We start from the raw sequence: 22718 nt of genomic DNA, 5'->3' as shown, positions 1-22718 counted from the left end.
CTCTGCACTTGAGAGGAGATGAGCGCGGCCGACAAGGCCCGGGTGGGGCCCGCGGCCGACGGGCCTGCGCCGCCGGAGGAGGAGGAGGGCGAGGGGGGCGGCGAGGCGGGCGGGAAGGAGCCAGCGGCAGACGCGGCCCCCGGGCCCAGTGCCGCGTTCCGGTTCCTGGTGAGTCGGCGGGAGCCGGCCGTGAAGCTGCAGTACGCGGTGAGCGGCTTAGAGCCGCTGGCCTGGTCCGAGGACCACCGCGTGTCGGTGTCCACGGCCCGGAGCATCGCTGTGCTGGAGCTCATCTGCGACGTGCACAACCCGGGCCAGGACCTGGTTATCCACCGCACCTCGGTGCCCGCTCCCCTCAACAGCTGCCTCCTCAAAGTAAGTCACCCCCCGGACCCCAGCAGGTCCAGGGGGTGCTTCTGCCTCCCTCCCGCGGCCGCGTTACCGGTCCCTGGGGAGTCTTGGCCTGCGCCCATTCCGGGGAGTCCCGTCGTCGCATCCCGCGCTGGGGGGGCTGAGGGCCGGGGTCGCCGAATTTAAAAACAGAAAACCTCGCAGCGGTTCGCGCCCCGTTTTCCGGACCACCCACCCCCTTCCGACGCACACAGGTATCCCCCGAGCCTTCGTCGGAGCCAGGTCCTCGCTTGGCCCCGGCGCCTGCCCCACTGCGATGACTCGGTGGTGCCTTCTGAGACTCCACCCCCTCTGACCCAACCCCAGACCTCGCCTCTACAGTGACTCCCATTGTTTGGAACCGACTCCCTGGGCCCTCGTCCGGCTTTGTTTACTGTGACGTGCCCTCCTCCTGTGCCGCTTCTGCTTTGGAGAAGACCATCTGGGCCTTCTCTAGCGACTTGAGTAGATGAGTGTTCCTTCTCACCTCGAGCAGCCGGGGATTCCAGGGTTTTCCTTTCACAGTGGGAAATCTTTGGGATTGGCATGGAAGGAAAAGCTTTCGGAAATAAATGCGGTTCTCGGATTTCAGGGCCTCTGTGTACATTTAGTGTTTTCAGCTTCATAGAAGCCAAGTTTGCTTTCAGAACTTTACGGTGCCTAGTTTTACTGTTTTAGTATCACTATCTTCGAATTTTTTTTTTTTTCCCAGATAGTAAGTCATATCCTTCATTAATGGTTTTAAAGTATAAAAACGTTTCCTGTCTCCTTTATAAATCTTTTTGTGTGTATGTGATCTATAAGGAGTGTGCATTTATTCGTTCCCTGGATACTTGAATAGCACCGTGTATGAGCTAGGTGCTGACCTCGGTTCTGGAAATAAAGCAGCCTACCAAGCCAAGTGCCTGCCTTCATGGAGCTTACATTCTTTGGCAAGTCATGAACAAGTACGACTGTAATATCAGGTGGTGATAAGCACTGTAAAGGTGTATATCCACGCCCAGCGAATGTATTTATTTGAAAGTGGAAGGTTTTAAAACTTTTTCTGCACTGCCATTTTAGACATGAAATCATTAGCTGTGGGTAGGGAGCAGGGAGCCCACACCCCCTTTTTATATCTTTAGCACACTTAAACGTTTTACATTTATTTATTTTTTAAGATTTTATTTTTATTTATTTGTCAGGGAGGCAGAGAGGCAGGCAGAGGCAGAGGGAGAAGGAGGCTCCCCGCTGAGCAAGGAGCCCGATGTGGGACTTGAACCCAGGACGCTGGGATCATGACCTGAGCCGAAGGCAGCCACTGAACAGACTGAGCCACCCAGGCGTCTCACACTTAAGCGTTTTAAACAAACAGTTTGTTGTTGCATTAAATCACTGGTAGACTGATAGGACTAAACCCTGAAAATCTTCTTGGAGAAGGTATGAACAAATTGGCTCGAGTGTAACCGCATCAGGTAGACAGATATTGTTAATAATGTGAACTTGAGAAACAGATGGAGGCAGAAGAAAGTAGCTTAAAAGGAATAGCCTTACCATTTCTAAGGATGTTCGTGTGTACACAAACTAGAGAAAACTTGAAGTGTGTGTCCAACGTGGTCCAGATTTAATGATTTAGCAAGGAGAATTTTTTTTCAATTTAATTTTTTTAAAAGATTTTGTTTATTTACTTGACAGAAAGAGAACACAAGTAGGCAGAGTGACAGGGAGAGGGAGAATCAGGCTCCCTGCTGAGCAGAGAGACGGATCTGGGGCTCGCTCATAACCCGAGCCAAAGGCAGACACTTAACTGATTGAGCTACCCAGGTGCCCCAGCAGAGAGGATTTCTCAAGTGGGGGAAGGAGCAGAGGGAGAGGGAGAGGCTCTTAAGTAGGCTCTGTACTCAGTGCAGAACCTGTCGCAGGGCTCAATCCCACGACCCTGAGATCATGATCTGAGCTGAAACAGAGTTGGGATGCCTAACCGACTGAGCCACCCAGGCGTCCCTAGCAGAGAGAATTTAAAGAATGGCAGGAATAATGAGGGGAGACCCTTAATCAGGGAGTGTTACCTGGTGGTGAATCTGAAGGAGACCTGAGAGAACATTGGATTTGTCTTGTAAGAGGAGCAGAGGGGCATCCGAGTAGCAGGAGCGAGGTGTCCATCTGACTCACATACGTGATTAAGTTGTAGACATACTTTATCGTTTGTGTGAGTAATGATGGGTCAACAGACAATCTCTTCTAGAGAGGGAAAGTGAGGTGAGGCCAACTTAGGAACTCCGAAGGTCAGTCTGAAGAAGTTGGCTTCAGTCTAGGAAGCCCAAAGGTGCTGTAACAGTCTCATGAGCATGGACTGGCCTGGAATGGTTCAGCAATATGAATCTGGGGGGGCCAGAAGACGATGATTAAGGTTAGTCTAAAATAGAGGGTACGAATTTGGGCTTTGGCACAGCAATATAGGCCTGTCTATACAAGGATGATGATAAAACCTGTGTTGTTTAGACTTTTTTTTTTTTTTTTTTTTTTTTTTTAGGGAAAGAAAGAAGGCGTGTGCACAAGGGGTGGGGAGGGGCTGAGGGAGTACACGGGCAGCCTGTAGATACTTGAAGTGATAAACTCTGTCATGCAGATATGAAGAAAGCAGGGGCTCCATCAGTACTGTAGCTGTGGATGTGAAGATAATACTCTGATAAAAACTGGACTCATTGGTTGTGCAACTGTCTAATAAGTAATAGGAAATCTTTCGTATGCCGCTTGTAATTAGTGGCTCGCTTGGAAGTTAATGAGTGGCACCTTCCCCTTGCGTACCGTTCTTCGGTATGCGTGTCACACAAACCATCCATCAGTTGCAGTCTCCCCAGACTAGGAGCATTTGGTGAGTGAATGCTGAGCCGTCCCTGCGGTTCTGAAAGAGGCCTCTGTCGGGTAAATCAGGGCCGCAGTGGTAGGAATGTAAAGAAGTCTGTATCAGTACTTTGATGGCTTTACCCTTGGCAGTGCCTAGGGACTTCAGCAGCTCTGTACTGTCCAGCTTGCCTTGGCTCTGACATGAAAGGTGGGCGGCCATTCTGCAGCCTGGATCAGTTCACTGTAGGGCCCTGCTAGAAGGCTAGATGCTCAGCCCCTCTGAAGCTTTTGCTCTGGGATCCCATTATTTAGATTATGAATTTCAGGAGAATGTGCAGTTTCATGGTAGTTCAAATATCTGCCATTTGCAAGTTACTGTCCTGGACACCGAAGTTACATGGTACCAAGGAGAACGATGTAAGTGAATGATATGAAAAGCAGTAAAATTGTGATTTAAGAGTAATTTGCAATTTTTCTGCCCATTGGACTGCTGATTTAGTGACTCATCTAATTGGATACAATTCCAAATTCTAATAAAATTTGAGTGACTAAGTTTACTCTGCATGAATTTTCAGGCTTGTTAGAAAGCATTAACTCCATCCACATTAAGTTAAATAACTGTTGGCTATCTTTGGAATCTTACACCTGCCTTCAAGAAGCTTCCTGTAGAATAGCTTCAAGTGAATTTCCGTTCATTAGGTGCTTACGAAGGAATTAGCTATTAGTAGTCATAATGGCCAATTGAAAACAGTAGTCTGTAATTCAATGACTGGCTGCGTGTGGTCCTCTGGGAACTGGACTGCTATGTAGTGTACTCCTTGGCCATCTGAGCACATGTTTTAATTGATGGCTGGTTTTGTGACATGGAGACTTAAAAGGAGGGGCACTGGACTCCTTCAAACTAATACATCAGCAATTGCTACACAAAACCATTCAGGTTTTCCCTGCTGTTGAGATCCAAGATTCTCTCTATCCTGTCAAGGATTCTTCCTACAGTGAGCAGGACCACGTGTTTCTTTTATGCCATCCTCTGCTGCTGTTCTGGGGTATAGGTCCTGTCAAGTTTACTCCTAGTCCTAGAGTAACTTTGTAGTACATTTACCTGTCCTAAGGATTATTGCTTGGTGTACGGTGTCATAAGATTTGGTGATTTTATATCTACCCTTTATCTGGTGGACAATTTCATGTCTACTCTGCGTTTTACATACTTTATTAGGGCTCATTAACTTGTACTTAATCCCCAGAGAGTGTCCCTCTCCTCCTCACTAACAGCTACTGACCCTTATTAATAGATGCTGTACAGGTATCGGGCGGCTTAGCCTGTAGGGACTCTGATCTCAGGGTGGTGAGTTCAAGTCTCAAGTTGGGCATGAAGCCTACTTAAAAGATGCTTTATTTATATTGACTTATTTAACTTTCCTAACTCTGTGACACATATATTATTGTGTTCTTTTTATGAATGAGAAAATTAGGGCCAGAAGGTTTAAGTAATTTGTGCAGGGTTACAGAGCTCATATGTGATAGAGCCAGGATTTGAACCCAGGTAGTCTGGCATTTTTAGTCATTATGCTGTGCTTCTGTGTAATACTTCAGATTTTATCTACCCATACAAAGCTCTGGGCTTTGATTAGCATTATTTTATTAACAGGCTAGCCAGCTGCACCTCTGTTTAATTGGGATTTCCAGTCTATTTCACTGGCATGTCCATAGGTGTATCTAAGAGGCTATCTTAAATGCCTTTCAAAATCAAAATATACTGCCTAAGACACCATTTTCAGAGTATTCTTTAGGAAAATATAGGATGATACCACCCGACAAAGTTTTATTGTTTAAAAAAAAGTTTGGATGGGGGGCGCCTGGATGGCTCAGTGGCTTAAAGCCTCTGCTTTCGGCTCAGGTCATGATCCCAGGGTCCTGGGATCAAGCCCGGCATCGGGCTCTCTGCTTGGCAGGGAACCTGCTTCCCTTCCTCTCTCTCTGCCTGCCTCTCTGCCTACTTGTGATCTCTGTCTGCCAAAATAAGTAAATAAAATCTTTAAAAATAAATAAAAATTTAAAATGTTTGGAAAACTGGTTAAGTCAGAAGCTCCCTGGCCAAGGCATTTAATGTGCTCCTGAGAGCCTTCACGGAGAAATGATGTGTAACTTACGATGTTCCCAAGACTTAGGTGGCCACAGAACTCTTTTTCAAGAGACAATTTAGGGGAGTAATGTTCTATGTAACACAGTTTAGGAAAAGTTAGTCATCTGACTCATTTGTTGGATACCTTTATATCTACCTTTCTGTACTTCTTATGTCATTTAGCAATTCCAGCAGAAAAGAGAATAAGATTAGATTTTTCCAGTTATCCTATGCTGGTTTTTAATGATCACGTCTGTCTGCACAAACTTTTTTTGTTTGTTTGTTTGAAGATTTATTTGTTTAGGGGCATCTGGATGCCTCTGTCAGTTAGGCATCTGTCTTCGGCTCAGGTCATGATTCTGGGATCCAGCCTGGCGTCTTGGCTCCGGGGCTCCCTACTCAGTGGGAGTCTGTGTCTCTCTTTCCCACTGAATCCCCCCACCCCCGCTTGAACCGGCTTCGCTTGTGCATGCTCTCTCTCTCTCAAAGAAGTCAATCTTTATTTTAAAAAAAGATAATTACTTGAGAGAGAGAGAGAAAGAGAAAGCATATGCGATCATGAGGGAGCAGGGAGAGGGAGAGAGAATCCCAAGCAGACTCCCCGCTGAGCACAGAGCCTAGCACAGGGCTCCATCCTACAGCCCGGAGATCATGACCTGAGCCCAAACTAAGAGTCAAACACCTAACCAACTGAGCGACCCAGGCGCCTCACAAACCTTTCTTTTGTTAACAACTGAGGGATTTTATTCCCTAGCAGGTTTTATGGTCTGTAGTATTTGTTACCTATTTTTCATTTAGGAGATATTTTAAAAGTGTTTCTTGTACTCTGGTTTTCTGACACATTTCCAGTTATCCAAGCTTTATCAAAGACTCGTCAGTCATTTGGAGTTCAGTATCTTCCAGGTTTATCCTGTGTGTCCTAGAGTGTAATTCCTCTGGGCTTGGGGACTTAAACTCATTTAACGTGATTTTTATTATATCCATATATGTCTTAGGCTTGAATTCCTTTGTAATTGTGTAATAACTACCCTTTCCAGTTTGAAGATCAGCTTCTACATAAAAGGAGATTGTCACTAAATCTGAATGATTCTGCTTTCTTGCTCTGGGTCAATTTCCCTAAGGACAGTAGGGTCAAGTGTTTTTCTCTTCCTGCTTTGCACATCTCAGAAGACATGGTTCAGTTGACTTACGCTTTATTTTGGCTTTAGTCTTCCTGGCTCCAGATCACTGTTTTTTGGTCATTTGTCTCTTCCTTTGTCATTAATGTTCCTTTAAAATTCCTTTGAAGAGCTTGCCATCATACAACCAGGCACTAAATAAACAGCCGCGCTGGTATGTGGCACAGAATTGGAGAAGGAGAAATGGGAGAAAGCCAGAAAGATCTCCGAAGGCTTCAGAGAGAGGATTAGGTCTGGTAGGACGGATGGGATTTAGACAGGAGAGCAGCACCCCAGACTAGGGGCCACGGGAGGCCGAGGACGGAGTACTCAAGGAATGGCAAGTGGTTTAATCGGAGTGGACGTTATTCTATGGAAGCAGCAGACAGAGCAGTTGGAAGTGGCCTTTCAGCATGATCCCTAAGTGAAATTTTAAATAGAGACTTAAAACTGACATTTGTAGCACAAAGACGTTGTAAAAACCCAGATACCCAGTTGTATCAACGATGTATGCGGAGGTGTGTTTTCATGAATATGTCACGTATCTATGGCTTTAGGACTAGGTCAGCGAAGTGCTGTGTTGACTTAGGGATCAAGTACGTCCCTGTGACGGCTGCTGTTCGTGGCAGTTCTAAGAAGAGTGTGGGAGCCAGGCTTTCAATAATGGCGACATGTATTCTAATCCTTGAGAAAATTTTTACTTTCCCAGTAAGTACCTGTTTCCTTTCAGACATGTACTTGATCTTTTAAATGTATGTCTTTCAAAATTAACGGAATTGATACAAAATTCTGTGTATATTAATGTGGCCCAGTTAAAACTGATTAATCAGTTAGTACCTAAGTAATGTCCATGTATTCCTCCTAGAGTGCAGTATTTATCTGAGAGTTTTTGTATCTCTTTGTTTCAGGTTGGCTCAAAAGCAGAGGTTGCTGAGTGTAAGGAGAAATTTGCCACCTCCAAAGACCCCACAGTCAGTCAGACTTTCATGTTGGATAGGGTGTTCAACCCTGAGGGGAAGGCCTTGCCACCGATGAGAGGATTCAAGTATACCAGCTGGTCCCCTATGGGTTGCGATGCAAACGGCCGGTGCCTCTTGGCAGCACTGACCATGGACAACCGCCTGACCATCCAGGCGAACCTCAACAGACTGCAGTGGGTCCAGCTGGTTGATCTGACTGAGATTTATGGAGAACGACTCTATGAGACCAGTTACAGGCTCTCTAAAAGTGAGGCTCCAGAGGGGAATCTCGGGGACTTCGCGGAGTTTCAGAGGAGGCACAGCATGCAGACCCCAGTCCGGATGGAGTGGTCGGGCATCTGTACCACGCAGCAGGTCAAGCATAACAACGAGTGCCGGGATGTGGGCAGTGTGCTCCTGGCAGTCCTCTTCGAGAACGGTAACATTGCTGTGTGGCAGTTTCAGCTGCCCTTTGTAGGGAAGGAATCCATCTCTTCGTGCAACACGATTGAGTCAGGGATCAACTCTCCTAGTGTTTTGTTTTGGTGGGAATATGAGCACAATAATCGGAAAATGAGCGGCCTTATTGTGGGGAGTGCTTTTGGACCTGTAAAAATTCTTCCTGTCAATCTCAAAGCAGTTAAAGGCTATTTCACCTTAAGGCAGCCCGTTGTCTTGTGGAAAGAAATGGACCAGTTGCCCGTGCACAGCATTAAATGTGTTCCACTTTACCACCCGTACCAGAAGTGCAGCTGTAGCTTAGTGGTGGCTGCACGGGGATCCTACGTGTTTTGGTGTCTTCTCCTGATCTCCAAAGCAGGTCTCAACGTCCACAATTCCCACGTCACAGGACTTCACTCACTGCCGATTGTCTCCATGACTGCAGACAAGCAGAATGGAACCGTATATACCTGTTCCAGCGACGGGAAGGTGAGGCAGCTGATTCCCATTTTCACCGATGTCGCATTAAAGTTTGAACACCAGTTAATTAAACTCTCGGATGTGTTCGGCTCGGTGAGGACACACGGGATAGCAGTGAGCCCCTGCGGCGCATACCTGGCTGTCATCACCACCGAGGGCATGGTCAACGGCCTCCACCCCGTGAACAAGAACCACCAGGTCCAGTTTGTTACTCTCAAAACCTTTGAAGAGGCAGCTGCTCAGCTCTTGGAATCTTCCGTTCAAAATCTCTTCAAGCAGGTGGATTTAATAGACCTTGTGCGCTGGAAGATTTTAAAGGATAAACATATCCCTCAGTTTTTACAAGAAGCTTTGGAAAAAAAGATTGAAAGCAGCGGAGCCACCTATTTTTGGCGTTTCAAACTCTTCCTCCTGAGGATTTTATATCAGTCCATGCAGAAAACCCCTTCAGAAGCATTATGGAAACCCACCCACGAGGACTCCAAAATCTCATTGGTTGACTCCCCTGGGATGGGCAATGCCGAGGAAGAGCAGCAGGAGGAAGGCACGTCTTCCAAGCAGGCGAACCGGCAGGGCAGAGAGGGCGACGCGGAGGACCCCGCCGACGACTCCCTGACCCAGGCTGGAGATGCCGGGGGCCGCGAGCCGATGGAAGAGAAGCTCCTGGAGATCCAAGGGAAGATCGAAGCTGTGGAAATGCACTTGACCAGGGAGCACATGAAGCGAGTCTTAGGGGAGGTGTACCTGCATACCTGGATCACAGAAAACACTAGCATCCCCACTCGAGGCCTCTGTAACTTCCTGATGTCTGACGAGGAATGTGATGACCGAACGGCACGGGTAGGTGTTTTCTCAGCAGAAATGCTAAAACCGCAAAAGATCTGCTTTCTTCATGAGGGAGAAATGGTCTACGTGGCATTCGCTTTGATGTTTTGTAGGTAGTTGGTTGGCATGAGGTGCAGGAGAATAAATAGAGAACACGGATTAATGCAGGGGACACATTCAGATCACACAGGAAATACTTTCAGTCACCACAGCCTTCACTGACAGGCAAGACTTGTGGGCGGGCCGAGATCCCCAGGCCCGGGATGAGCTGGCCGAGGCTTCAGTTAGCGAGTAGTATGTGACTGGGCGGTCACAGCAGGGGAAGAGTGACACCCTGCTTTCTTTCCTTCCTGTTTGCACAGGTTCTGGGGGTCTGGGGGTCAGCACTGGCGACAGCACAGGGATTGGTGACACTTGGGAGGACTTGAGATCTTTGATACAGTCAGGGAGGGCGTGTTCAAGGAAGCAAATGATTACTCACAATGTTTATTTTTACAAAAACTGGGCATAATCTTGATCTTGATTTATAAGCATCTTAGAGTCTTATCCAAAATGTATTCCACAGAATTCAAGTTCCCTGATAGAACACCAGGGTTCCAAGCTTGAGGAAATGCCATAACACTCCGTCCACCTCTTAGAGGGTCCCAGTGCACCTTATCCTTCTAAGGATTCTGAGAATTCCTGTGGAAAAGAAACCATTTAACTTTATGTAGCTCATTGTTATTCTGGTATCAGGGAACCTTTCTTTGTGAACGAACAGCCGCTAAAATTCTCCAGAACACCAACAACAACAACAACAAAATCCTGAAGAACTTGTTTCAAGGAACATACTTTATTTTATACTAAAATATTCAAAACCACAAAAGCCTGTGTTCCTTACTACTGTTAAGATTGACACTTATTCTCACTGCCTAAAGTCTTGCTTAAAATTGAAGGCACTAAAATGAAAATATCTTCTTGCCTAACATTAAACCACTCACAAATTCCTTGTTGCATTTTCTTATTGGAAAGTGTGTGTGTGTGTGTGTGTCCCCACCCCTGAAATCATTACACACAGGAGATTTTCATGTAACTAATTTTCCATCTTTGAAAGCTTTTAAAAATTGTTTCATTGTGGTCTCAAATTGTGCAGACCACACACAGCAGACCATTGTGAAAAGTTTCCTGGTGATTACTGTTTCACAGGACCTAGAGGGAGTATCACAAGAGGCTGTGAAAGACTGACAAAACATTTTAGGAAATAGGAGGTGCGAGTTGGCGGTGACAGCTTAGGCAGTTGTCCACGTGTGGCGTGAATGCGGGGACGGCCAGCAGTCCCGAGGCTCCAGCAGAGCCAGTTTGAAGAAGGGAAGATGATGCCTCTGCTTATCGATAGAACCGAGTTTGGAGTAGAAACACTGCATTTCATGTCAAAAAAAATCCCACCATGTGCACGAAATGAACCTTTCCACACCTAGTGCACTGACATACTAGTGATTACGCACTGTTTGTGAGATTCTCACACTGCCTGGTGTGTCAGTGCCGTTAGACCAGCGGTGTTTATTACCGCCCCCCCCCCCCCGGCCTTTTTAGACCTTTTTTTCGTAATTGTTCCTGCCTGTGACATTTTAATAGTTCCACAGCTATATTTTGTATATATTTGTGGTAGATACTGCCTAAATGTACTTTCTGCATAAAAAGGGTAAGAATTTTTGTCCCCCCAAGAACCAGTATTTGCTGTGTTGGAAGGAATGTCTCCTTTGGGGAGACATCCCCTTTGGGGATGTGTGAGTTGCTCTGACACAGGAGGGCCTGCTGGGCGAGGCTGGTGAGAGCACCTAGAAGCGGTTCTTCCTCATGTAAAGTTGGAGCGCGTCTCTCTTAGAGCAGTTCTAAGCAGATTTTGCCATGGCACCGGTACCAGGATATTTGGGCTCTCTGGAAGAGAAGGGAGTGTGGTGGTCCCTGCTGGAAGGATCATTGATTAGAACTCTTAAGGCTGAAAAAACAGAAGGCCAAAGCCAGTGGGCTTTAAGTTTGTAAATTATATACAGCGTAGTTAAGACACTCATTTTGAGCTATTAAGAAACCCTCAAAACTTCAGTGAACTAATTTCAGTGAATGGTTGAAGCAGAGAGTTCCTCTGCGAGAACTTACGTATAAATGGTTTAAAAACGTCGAAGGACGTTGTCTCCTCGTAAGATGAGAGTCCTTAAGGCTTGGTGTACCCCGTACCTTCGAATGACATAGCCAGTGAAGGTTTTTTCAACCAAATAATGAAGTAGAGCAGCGTGTTTTAGACTTCCATTTTTAAAGTGGTATAATCCTAATAATCAAGGCAGAGAATAGCGATTCTGAAGTAGGGCCAGGGTCTAGAGCCTGCCCTGTCGGCCTCTCTCTCTGCCAGTCCCAGGGCCATAGCGGGGCCCACCCTGCCTCTGCGATGGGGCTCAGTGGACCACGAGCTGCAGGCTGCTGGACTAGGTTGCTCACGGGTCCTGGGGCTGTCAGAAAGGGGAATTGTCTTTCAAAATCCTGGTTATATTTGCAAGCCTGTCTTAGAATAAGCATTTTGTATTTTGTACAATTTTGTATAAGAATGGACGTTTGTACAATTCTACAAAGTTAGAATTTCACATAATACTTGGCCCATAGAGATGATGCTTTTCCTTCTTAAAGTCACGTTACAGAAGACCTAACTACTTGGTCTTCCAGTAGAACTCTGAACTCCGTGTTTCAGGAGCTGCTAAAACAAGGCAAGTGATAAGGTTTTTGTTTTCAGTAGTTTTTTCTTTAGTTGTTGGGGTTCACCCTGTTGTCACAGGGTCACCAAATGAATCTATCCTCCTCAGCCGGTCCACCCACGGTGAGGGTCTAGCTTAGCTGCTTCCAGACAGTATGACCAGCCTGCGTGGAAATGCAGGCCTCCGAGCCCGGGGTCGCACTGCGTTCTCTGTCGTCCCCCGGTCTGCTTCTGCGAAGCCTCGCACTCAGCGCCGCTCAGTGTTGCTACTGCTTTGTCCCACTAGGTGCTGATCGGACACATCTCAAAGAAGATGAACAAACAGACTTTCCCTGAGCACTGCAGTCTGTGCAGAGAGATTTTGCCGTTCACAGACCGCAAGCAGGCAGTCTGCTCCAACGGCCACATTTGGCTCCGGTAAGCCGTTCGCTGTAAGCCAGCCGTGTTTTCGCTCATTGTCCACTTTTGTATAGTGCAAGCCCCTGGGTAGTGTGTGTCCAGAATAATGTGCCTGTGCCACTGGGTTGGAGAAACGCCGCTGTTAGAAAACAAGATGTAGACTTTTTCAGTCTGAGTTTGGCAGGACACTCTTTTAGAGGATTTTTTTTTACTGCTTGAGATAGGGTGTTTTTTTGTTTTTGTTTTTGTTTTTAAGATTTTATTTGAGAGAGAGAGAGAGAGAGAGATCATGAACGGGAAGAGAGAAAAGCAGACTCCCCACTGAGCAGAGAGCTCAATGTGGGGCCTGATCCTAGGGCCCTGAGATCAGGACCCGAGCTGAAGACCAAGGCTTAACCACCTGAGCCACCCAGGTGCTCCAAGAGGGATTTCTTTATTTTGATAATACTGTTTTCCTTTGAAGTAGCATTAAATTTTTAAAAATTGCTACAAAAGTAGTACCTATTTAAGCTAATGGAATACAAAAGAAGAGCGAATGCACTTCTTTTGGTTTAACTTTATACTGAAGGTGGAGGTCTTCCTTCTCTTACCGTCCCGTGTCACGGTAAGAGGGCAGCTCAGTGTGCTCGGGTTTTAGAGACCCGGGAGCTGCGTTGACACCGCGGTTGCTCCCCCTTCCTCCCCGCAGCCCCTTCATCTCCTGGCTTTCCCACACGCAGTCCCCCCGGCTTTCCCCTCGCCTCTGCCTCTTTCTCCGTTGTCTTTCCTGATTCTCTCCCGTCTCCTTAATGTCCATTGTGGACCTGCTTCTCTTTTGTCAACACTCCTTGGCAGTCGTGGACCGTCTGCTTTTCTGCCGGTCCCCTGTTCACGGTCTCTGCTTGGAAGATTCAGAGGGGTTTCAGATGCGAATCCAGCCTTTCCTCACTGCCTCCACCTCTGTAGTCCTCGCGTGAGACACTCTCGCCCAGATTTCTGTGGTTCCCTCCCCACAGGGGTTCCCGCTGCCTCCCTTGCCCTCCAGCCCGGGTGCCGCGTGGCCACGGCTGCGAAGCCTGCTAAGATTCACCCACTCCACCCCTCTCTGCTCAGAACGCTCCGGAGGCTGCCCATTCCTGATGAGTAAAAGCCCGAATCCCTTTAGTGATCAGAGCTGCACAACCCAGCCCCGCGCTCACCTCATCTCCCGTTTCCCCGCCTTGCTTACGTCCCTCTCCGCGTACCGGCCTCATGGTTCCACACGTGTACAAGGCGCCTCTCCTACTTCAGGGTGTCCGCCTGGATTGCTGTCCCAGCGGGTGGCCGCATGGCTTCCTCAAGTGCCCCTTTATCAGTTAGCCTGCCTTCGTGGCCACACTGCCAGCACTGTAGCACCCCCCGGCGTGCCCTGCCAGCACCCCCTGGCATGCCCTAGTGTTTCGAGTTGCTCTTCCTTGCCATATTGGCCTCCCAAGTGGCCATCACCACTTCACAGATGCTTTACTTCCTGGTTCTCCCCCTCCTCTGGAGTAGAAAGCTCCATGAGGACAGAGAAGCTTGTTTTGTCCACAGCTGTTCCTAGAACAATGCCTGGTCCATGGTAGGCACCCATTTAATCTCAGTGGGGAGGGGTGAAGGAGAGAGAAGCCCCAGCAGACGCAGCTCGGTGTCACGCCCTTGAGATCACAACCTGAGCCAAAACCAAGAGCTGGACGCCCAGCCGACTGCACCACCCCGGCGCCCCCACCCATTTAATTTTTTAAATTTATTTTTAACAGAAACAGGATTGTGCTACACTTCATCTTTTCCCTTTTTTGAAGATGTATTTATTCGAAAGAGGGAGTGAGCATGTGAGCAGGAGGAGAGGTGGAGGGGGGTGGGGGGAGAGAGAGAGGGAGTCCTCAGGCAGACTTTGTACTGTGTGCAGAGCCTCAGGACCCTGAGATCATGACCTGAGCCGGAATCAAGAGCCACCCAGGCATCCTGCTGCACATCCTATCTTATCAACCTGACAATTCTCTTCTCAAAATATTGTGGACATTTTTTTCACATTACTACGTAGATCCTTTTTTTTTTTTTTTTTTTTTTTTTTTTTAAGATAGGTCTACTTTAGAGGGGGCTGGTGTGAGCAGGGTCAGGGGGCAGAGGGAGAGAGAGAGCATCTCAAGCAGGCTGCCTGCTGAGCGTGGAGCCGATGCAGGGCTGGGCTCCATGAGCCCAAGATCATGACCTGAGCCAAAATCAAGTCGGACTCAACCGAGTCACCCAAGCGCCCCTAGACCCCATTTCCAGTAGCTGTAGAGGGTTTCCCAGTACAGACGTTCTGTTATTTACTTCCTTGTTGATAGATACTTGGATTTCTTCGGAATTTTACTGTGTTCTTATGCTTTTTTCTAATTTGATTTTTAGGGGACGAATGGGAAGCAAGTTTGTAATAGTAGTAGGCTTGTAGTAGTAACACCTAACATCTGTTGAGCACAGCAAGCATGCATGGGGGCACTGCAGTCGTTTCTGTTTTTACAGGTGAGGAAAGGGGGGCCTGGGGGACATGAATAATTTGCCCAGGGTCATCCAGCTGGTGACCGCAGCGCTGAGAGCCTGGCAGTCGGGCTCCAGAGTTCACATGTGTCACCACGGTGCACCATTGTCTCTCGATGGGTTCTTCCACAGAAATTATCTTCACATTTGCTGGATGGAGTTAATGCTGGAAGGTCTCAGTGTAATTTCTCCATGGGAGAATGGGTGCTTGCTCTCACTCTGGTGTAGCCTTTCTTCCTGTAATACCCAAGTCTTTTCTCGAGGTCCCCCTACTTGCACTCTTTCCCCTCACCCCCTTCCTCTCTGTGTTTCTCTGCTCCTTAGTTACTCAGCTGAAGAACTGATCTGTTGGGAAGCCTTACCTCCACAACCCACCGTGCACTCTGCCATCGCCTGGCGTCTCCCCTTCCCTCACTAGCCTGGTCCCGGTGGATGCTCAGGGAGTGGTCACAGCATAGAACTGAGCCTGTGAACATTTGTTCATGTCCCATCTCGTTTTTTGCACCATTAATTTTGTATCTTTCAGGTTTTCCCCACTGTACTGTCAGATTCTTAAAGATAGTGCTTTCACCTAATCTTAAAAATCACATACAAGAATAATTTTCCATATAATACATGTTCATCTTTTTTAACATGTTAAAAATTCAAAGTATGGACAGAATAAACTCTTTCTCAGACTTGCAATTGGCCAAAAAGAAGCTGCCCCGACTGGATTGGAAGCTTTCTATCTCCTGGTTCAGCATGCAGACCCTTGCTAAATGTGGGCGAGTCTGGCCAGCTTTGTGCAGAGGGATATGCGGTTGCCACAGGCTTGAGAACTCTTTCTGTGCTTTCCTGGTTAGTGTGCGGGTTGACGGTACCATCGTCCGTGGCTTCCTCCTGATGATAGCGTCTGTCTTCTCTCAGGTGCTTTTTAACCTACCAGTCGTGCCAGAGCTTGATATACAGAAGGTGTTTGCTCCACGACAGCATTGCTCGTCATCCGGCTCCGGACGGTGAGTGCTTCCCCAGCCTCAGGCTTCGCCTGGCCTTGCCTACGGCCGTGCGGGGCGGCAGGCTCGCTCTGCTCTCGACGGGATGGTCAGGAAGCAACGACTCATTGAAAGATGAGAACTGGAGCAGGTCGCGTGCATTTCAGCGCATGAGGAGGGCTGCAGTGGGCTCGTCTGTCCCTGCAGACAGAGCGTCTGTTCAAGAAAATGCCAGAGCTTGTTTTAGATGGCAGATAGAGGTTATATTTGGATGGGAGGTCTGCAGATGGTAGGGTACACAAAGACACAAGTCGCTAAGGCAGAGTGTCCACATACACACCTGGAGTCATTCTTCAGTAGCCACGCTGGGGTTTTTCAGGTTTTTCAGGACCGGGAGAAGGTGTTGCCCCAGTACGGTCGCGCCTGTCCGAGTCACGCATCTAGAAAAGGACCGTTACTGTCATTTTATCAAAGGGGATTTGCACATTAACAGCATAGGAAGGATGTCTCCTCGGAGCGAAGCTCAGTCCTTTCAGCCAAAGAAACGGAGCTTTGTGAATCCCTCGCTCGTGGTCCTTGCGTTCCCATCCCCTCGCAGAGGCATGAAAATGTCCCCACACACGTAGCTGTGCGCAGCGCGCTTTCTTCCAGCCTCTCGGGAGCGCGGGAGTGAGGCGTGTCTGAGAACACGGGCTCGGCAGCCCGGCCGCCTGCCCTCTCTGAAGCTCACGCTGGGTACCGCTTGTCTCTCTCTCGCAGATCCTGACTGGATTAAGAGGCTACTGCAGAGCCCCTGCCCTTTCTGCGATTCTCCGGTCTTCTGAGCGGCGGCGGTGGGAGCCGGGACGGGCGCGCTGCGTGGCGGAAAACCCCCTCGGGCTGAGGACGCGGGATGTGCTGGCTGAGCCCGGCCTGCGCGTGGGCCGGCCTCCTCGGGAGCGGAGACAGGGCCTGGGAACTCCTTTCTGAAGTCCCGTCTCGTCTCCAGGGACTATGGGGTATCTCTGAAACGACCGAACGCAGAGACTGTAAGTCATTGTGAGCGGAGCGCTAGCCCCCCACTCCTCCCCCGGGGAGGAACACTTTCTTTTCAAGTGTTTTGACTGAAGCAACCTGAACAGAAAGAATGCCCTGTCATTTCTGGGAACAGAATGATCTCTTCTGGAGAGTAGGGGTAAGGGCCCTGCTGGACCGAGTTGGGCTTTGATGCCTGCCTTGGACTGGAACTGCCCCGCGGCTCCGCAGAGCGTGGGTCACGGGCCCGGGCGGTCGTGCGCCAGCAGACACAGCGCGTGTCCGAAACGGCGCTTGACCCCGATCCTTTGTTCCCACGAACAGCCACAGATCTGTATCCCACGGAGGCTCGTCTCTGCTGCGTACTGAAAACGTGTTCATAAAACGGTATTTTTAAGAGGTCGAGGCCAAGACTAAAGTTGGTTTTAATGTGTCAAAAGATCAGGTGATTCCTGTAAGTAGATAATGGTGACTTATTTTTGATGAGCTCCCATGTGATTGGATCTCCAGTGCTGACTCCTTGCCCTGTCAGGGAGGTCGGGGATTCCTCTCCGCGCTCTCACCTTCCTGCTCCTGACTGTCGTAGCCCAGATGAGATATTTGTACACAGAAGAAAAAGAATATTTTCTCCTTTAAACTTCTAGTGTTTTTAATGTTGATGTGTCCAGACATTTCAGTTGTATCCGCTATAAGAACCTGCAGGCCATCTAGAGACTTTCAGAAAACTTGCAGAAAGCGACGGGCAGCCCCGGCGTGCGGGTGCTCGTGCTCCAGTGCCACCAGCAGCTCCGTGGAGAAGCGCCCAGGAATTTCTTCCCCGCAAGGGTCCCTGATACTTAGAATGTAGCTCTTTTCCTGTGGGCTGTTCAGAGACGTTAGACATTAATCGGTCTTAAAATCTAAAATTAAAAATGGACATTCGGGAATTACAGTGTTCTTGGATTGCGAAAATAGCGTCCTAGAGCTCGGTGCTAAGCAACAGGACTGTGCTGCCCACGTGTGGAAATGGTGCGTCCTTCGGGGACGCAGGAAGGAAGTACAAAATGGGAGATTCTCACTCCGCTTACGTGCTGGCTATTTCGCCTTTATTCTAACACTTACTCCTGCCTCTGTCGTGATTCCTCAGTGAAGGACTTCTCGTCCTTGCTTTAGAAAACTTGCTCTGTGGACAAGACACACAACCGCAGACCGCTGTGGGTCCCCCTCCCCCGCACCTCTCCCCCTCCTCCCCGCCACAGGCACCGGCCCCCAGAGCCCTTCAGAGGCGCCTCCGAGCGGCCTGCCCTGAAATGGCTTCTGTTTCCTGTTCAGATTGGGTCTTGTCTCCTGTGCTTAATTCTGTCTTTGCTGGAGTCTCCTGCTTCGCTTTCTCTCCTCAGTCATTTCAAGATAGTGTTGATCCCGATACGGGGGCCGCACCTTGAATTGGTTTTCCAGAAAGAGAAGCAGGCGGCACGGGGATCGCGAGCTGCACAGCTCAGACGTCACATGGCCCGTCGCTGTCTCACGTCCCGGGGACCAGGCGGTAAACGTGGCGATCATGTCAAGGAAGTTTTTCATAATCATGGCTGCTTAGTTTCACTTACTCTTTGTTCCTGATCAGGGTCAGTGTTTGAGCTGTTCTTACGGGGAATTTTGTGCCGCTGCCATTTAAAACTTACATTAAGTTTTTATTTAAAGCAGTTGTACGTTTTGGGGGAGATGGACCTCTTGGGAGTTAACTAAAAGGGTCTCCTGAATTATGTATTTTCTGTAGGAATAAACATGGCCACTGTTTTACTAGAACGTGACTTCTCTCTGCACGGGGGTAGGCATTCCGCAGACTCAAAAATCCACCCACCACCTCAGCCTGAATTCCGTGCCTGGAGCAGGGAGGGCCCCCCCACCCCCGCCCCCGCCCCAGCACGCCCCCCTCGTGCATGGCCGCATCGCGCACACAGCCAGCTTCTGCTTGCCCGTCAGTGGGACTTGGGGAAAGCAGGGGTGCCACCCAGAATCTTCCGGCCCACTGGCTCTCCTGGCTTACACTTGTCCTGCCCTCCATGCTTCCTAGAACGTGCCTGATCCGTTTGGTGGATTTCAGGTTTATCTCGGCTGTCACCTAAGCACTGGGTGAGAAGCGTCAGAGATGGTGGAGGGCGCGTTGCTGCGCTGCCCGGAGCCAGGCACGAAGACCGGATGCAATTAGACCTTTCCAGCTACTGCACGCTTGCGTTCCGGGCGTCTGATACCCACACCTGTATCCCGCGCGCTGCCTGGGGTTAATTTGTCCCCATTACTCCAGATAAGAAATTGATGGCTTGTTACGCTTGATACTCCTTCCAAAACCCTCCTGTGCCCGGCACCCGCTCTTCAAGCCGTCTCGACCTACTATCACATCTGCCGAAGCTACCAATTATTTTTCAGTGTCAGGAGTTATTAGAACCGCTGGCGAAGCTTGTGGCTGAGTGTGACATCTTTCTGCTTCTCTCTAAGACGACGTGGAAGCATGTGGGTTGGACCTGTTCGCGAGTGCCAGGGGTTCATTAGGTGAAAGGAACGTTAAAGGGTGATAACTAAATAGAAAGATACTTTCTGTTGTAGTTACGCCGCTGTCGGCTAAGAAGCAGAAGTCGATGCTTATTGGTACTTGTTAGGGGGTGCGCACGCGTGTTTTACAAAACCCCTGCTCCCCGGCAGCTCCCCTCGCAGCTGAAGAGGAGCTGCCCGGTTTGGTGAGTTACCGCGGCTCCGGCCCTGAGCCCGGACCTCGGCCCCCGCCTGCGGGCTCTGTTCAGCCTGCTCGCCCCTGGCCCCTCTGCTCTCTCGTGCTTTTCCGTCCTGGTGAGGCCCGCTTAATTTCCCTTCCTCTTGTTTTCTCGGCTTCAGGACACGTCCAGAGCTAGCAGATTTCACGTTTGAAAGGGCAGTAGATCAGTGATACATTTTCTAAAAATTACCTCACACAGTAGGTCTCCTTCCTAGAAGAGACGATCGTGCACAGTGATTTTTCTCTCTAATGGTAATAGTGTTGGCTTTTAACCTGGTAAATTATATCCGGTTTTCTTCAAGACTCTTCATTATTTCCCTGGCAGAGTGCTGAGTAACTCTTGGCTGGCCTTTGGGGCTAGAGTCTGCTAAAGTTTAGCCCCTGCCACTACCGGCTGCCCCATGCCAACGTTGTTCCTGACGAACAGAAATGCTGGCTAAGTCAACTGGCCTGTTTTTTTATTTTATTTTTTTTAGATTTTTAAAAAATTTATTTGACAGAGAGCTCACAAGTAGGCAGAGAGCAAGGGGAAGCAGGCTCCCTGCCGAGCAGAGAGGCTGATGCAGGGCTCGATCCCAGGACCCTGAAATCATGACCAGAGCCGAAGGCAGAGGCTTAACCCACTGAGCCACGCGGGGGCCCCAGCCGGCCTGTTTTTTAAGGGAAAGGTAGATTCTGCGTATTTTTTTTTTAGACGTTGGCAGCACTAACAGCCAACAGCCAGACCAATCACGAGTGTCTTCGGTTAGCCCACCGTGGACGTGGCGGGCCTCTGCACGGCTCCCGTGAAGGATCACGAATATACCTTTACGTTCAGATGCTTCTTCCCCTGGGGTGGAGGTGAGCGTTCAGTGAGACCATGGATTGTCCAACCCTTCTCCTCACGACTGTCCGTTTTAAAAACACCTAGAAGGCCCGACTCAGTGGTTTCCATTTCTCTTATTGGTGTGCGCGCCAGCCGGCAGCTGCAGGGACAGTCAGCTGTGTCTCGGGTCTCCTAGTCAACTTGGAACTGCTCTTTCTTGAAGCTAAAAAGGCTTCTTGGAGTTAAGAGCTTCCCGTCTGCTCACCTGATGTCTGCTATTTAAAATGATCACGGAGCAGGTGAAACCCGACTCTCCTTGCGTTGCGTGAAGACCAGTTTGCTGACTCTGGAGTTGCTCCTGAGGGTCCTATAGCGTCTCTATCCTGATGACAGAGCCGGGTTTTTCTGAAGATGGGGAGCTCAGTTCCAAGGCACTGATGAGACCGGTCGGCAGAGTCTGTAGACAGGATGAAGCCTCCCAGCTGCCCATGTCCTCTGTTTTAGAGCACGGCTCTTCCTGAAAACGGGCAGGAAACCGATCAGTTTAACGGGGCAATGGCTATAGAAACGTCCCGTAAAGTAGTTAGTCCTTTTGTTGTAGGACTCCCAACCTCTTTATCTGGTTAGGTGGTTCAGCTTTTCTTACCTTGTGTTTTTTGTTATAATACACCTGGTGGTGGGGGGGGGGGGGGGTCCTAACATACACACGGAGCATTATATGAATTTCCAACTTAGGGGCGCCCTTCCTTCCAGGCTCGCCCGCAGTTGAAAGGGAAGATGACAGTCTCCTGCCGGCGTAAAGGTACAGGCCGTCCGGGCGAGACGCTGCCGGCGGGTTGGGGAGACGGACGTGGCAGAACTCTAAATCCTGTTATTTCCGCAGCGAAAACGTGCTCGCCTCACCCTGAACTCCTGTCGCTGTCACGGAAAGGTCAGGCGGCTGGACTGGATGGTGTAGGAGGCGGCCATGGCTTGGAGGCACTTCTGCTTTCTCCGTTTCACATTTGCCAAACAGGCTGCTGGGGGCTCGGGTGGGTTGTTTTTGGTACGAATGCAAAACTAAAAGCAAAAATGCATTATTGGGTCTTTTTAAAGACTTTGACTCATATTTGTACTTCATGAAAGGAGCCTGAATATCAAACCTGTTTCTACAGAAACGAGACTGTAGAGAAAACTAAGTGTGTGTTGTGTATAGTGATATTTTATGTTTACCCGATACCTGTGCTAATCTTTGTGCTCAGCTTTGAATTACATGTATGTTTACATAGGACATTTTTTTAAATAAAAAGAACGGGCGTCTGAAAACTTAAGGTTTTAGAAAGAAGAGAGTTTCTTATTCTTACCATCGGATTAGGTGGTATGTTCCAGACTTTTGGTGTTTAAATAAAACTTGTAAGAATAAAAGCGCCTTCTGCTGGAATAGCCCGCATCCAGAGAAGTCGGCCGCTTCCCTGCGCTGTCGCGTGTCTATACACAGCGGCCGTTACTCGGCCAGAAGCTCCTCGAGGGCGGGAGCTGTCAGCTTCGTCTGGGTCGCTCTGCAGCACCCGCTGCGAAGTGCCTGGCCAAGAGGGTGCTCCCGACTCACACAGTGACGCACTTCCTGCCACCTCTAACATGATGCGTGGTTCCCTTTTCTAGCACATTCAGAACCGCAAAGACTAAGGACCCGAGGAGGGCCAGGTTCCTTCCTGGGTTTGAGCGGAGGGTCCCTGGTCGAACCGGACCGTGCCGTATCCTTAGCACGACCTAGCCTTCTTTTCCTGAAGGTCCCGCACCGGTGTCGTGAGTTTTTAATACTAGGACAGAGGTTGCTGGAAAACATTCGAAGTGGAGATGATCATAGAAAAAATGAAATGGAGACTTTGGAGGGGGTGTCTGTGTCCGGACGGCGCCGCGGGGCAGTCTTACCTGAGTTTCCGCGCAAGAGAAAGTGACAGGCACTCAGTGGCCGCAGCAGGCAGCTTGTCGGCCGGTCGCCCGGTTAAGGAAAGGCCGCGGGCGTTGCTTTTCCCCACTTTGGACCCCTCCGTGGCTTATACGGTTCTAGCGCTCAGAGCCCAATCCCGTCGCTCTGGGCCTCCAGCGCCGCACACCTGGCAGCGTGTTCTGTGATCACGGGGTGACCTCGAGTGTGTCGTGTTTGTATGTGGAGCCACTAGTATCCTCTTGGCCACTTTTTTACTCAAAATCAATAAATAACAATTGTTTGCATCTCTTATCAGCTTCACATGGTTCGTAGCAAAGTTGAGAAACCACCTCAGGGCCGACCCCGTCCGCAGCGAGGGCAAGTAAGACCCAGACCTGAGCAGCAGGGGCAGGAGCAGCTGCGGGCATGAGG

The 22718-nt window shown here is 49.2% G+C and overlaps 1 protein-coding gene across 3 annotated transcripts; it reads left to right on the top strand.

The window, feature by feature from the left end:
* Nucleotides 1-2: 2 nt before the first annotated feature.
* GTF3C4 (general transcription factor IIIC subunit 4) lies at nt 3-21687 on the top strand. Of its 3 annotated transcripts, none has more exons than XR_009346277.1 (5): nt 3-375; nt 7404-9215; nt 12209-12339; nt 14710-14804; nt 15728-15767. XR_009346277.1 is itself a non-coding variant. In XM_059141288.1 (5 exons), exons 1-5 carry the CDS (start codon nt 19-21, stop codon nt 16631-16633), a joined length of 2454 nt encoding a protein of 817 aa, XP_058997271.1. In that variant the 5' UTR covers nt 3-18; the 3' UTR covers nt 16634-21687. The 3 variants fall into 3 exon arrangements, 2 of the variants coding, with proteins under 2 accessions (XP_058997271.1, XP_058997272.1); XM_059141288.1 differs by lacking the exon at nt 14710-14804 and adding an exon at nt 16569-21687 and having other exon boundaries at nt 15745-15833; XM_059141289.1 differs by having other exon boundaries at nt 14710-15767.
* Nucleotides 21688-22718: the final 1031 nt, after the last annotated feature.

The sequence above is a fragment of the Mustela lutreola genome, chromosome 12 (genome assembly GCF_030435805.1).
Source record: "Mustela lutreola isolate mMusLut2 chromosome 12, mMusLut2.pri, whole genome shotgun sequence".
NCBI lineage: Eukaryota > Metazoa > Chordata > Mammalia > Carnivora > Mustelidae > Mustela > Mustela lutreola.
The sequence above is the reverse complement of the archived record's forward strand: the minus strand, read 5'-3'. Positions and strand labels throughout refer to the sequence as shown.

Coding starts and splice junctions, on each gene's coding strand:
- GTF3C4 (XM_059141288.1), top strand. CDS start 19: ATGAGCGCGGCCGACAAGGCCCGGGTGGGGCCCGCGGCCGACGGGCCT. Junction 9,216..12,208: donor GTGATGACCGAACGGCACGG/GTAGGTGTTTTC, acceptor TTGTCCCACTAG/GTGCTGATCGGACACATCTC. Junction 12,340..15,744: donor AACGGCCACATTTGGCTCCG/GTAAGCCGTTCG, acceptor GTCTTCTCTCAG/GTGCTTTTTAACCTACCAGT.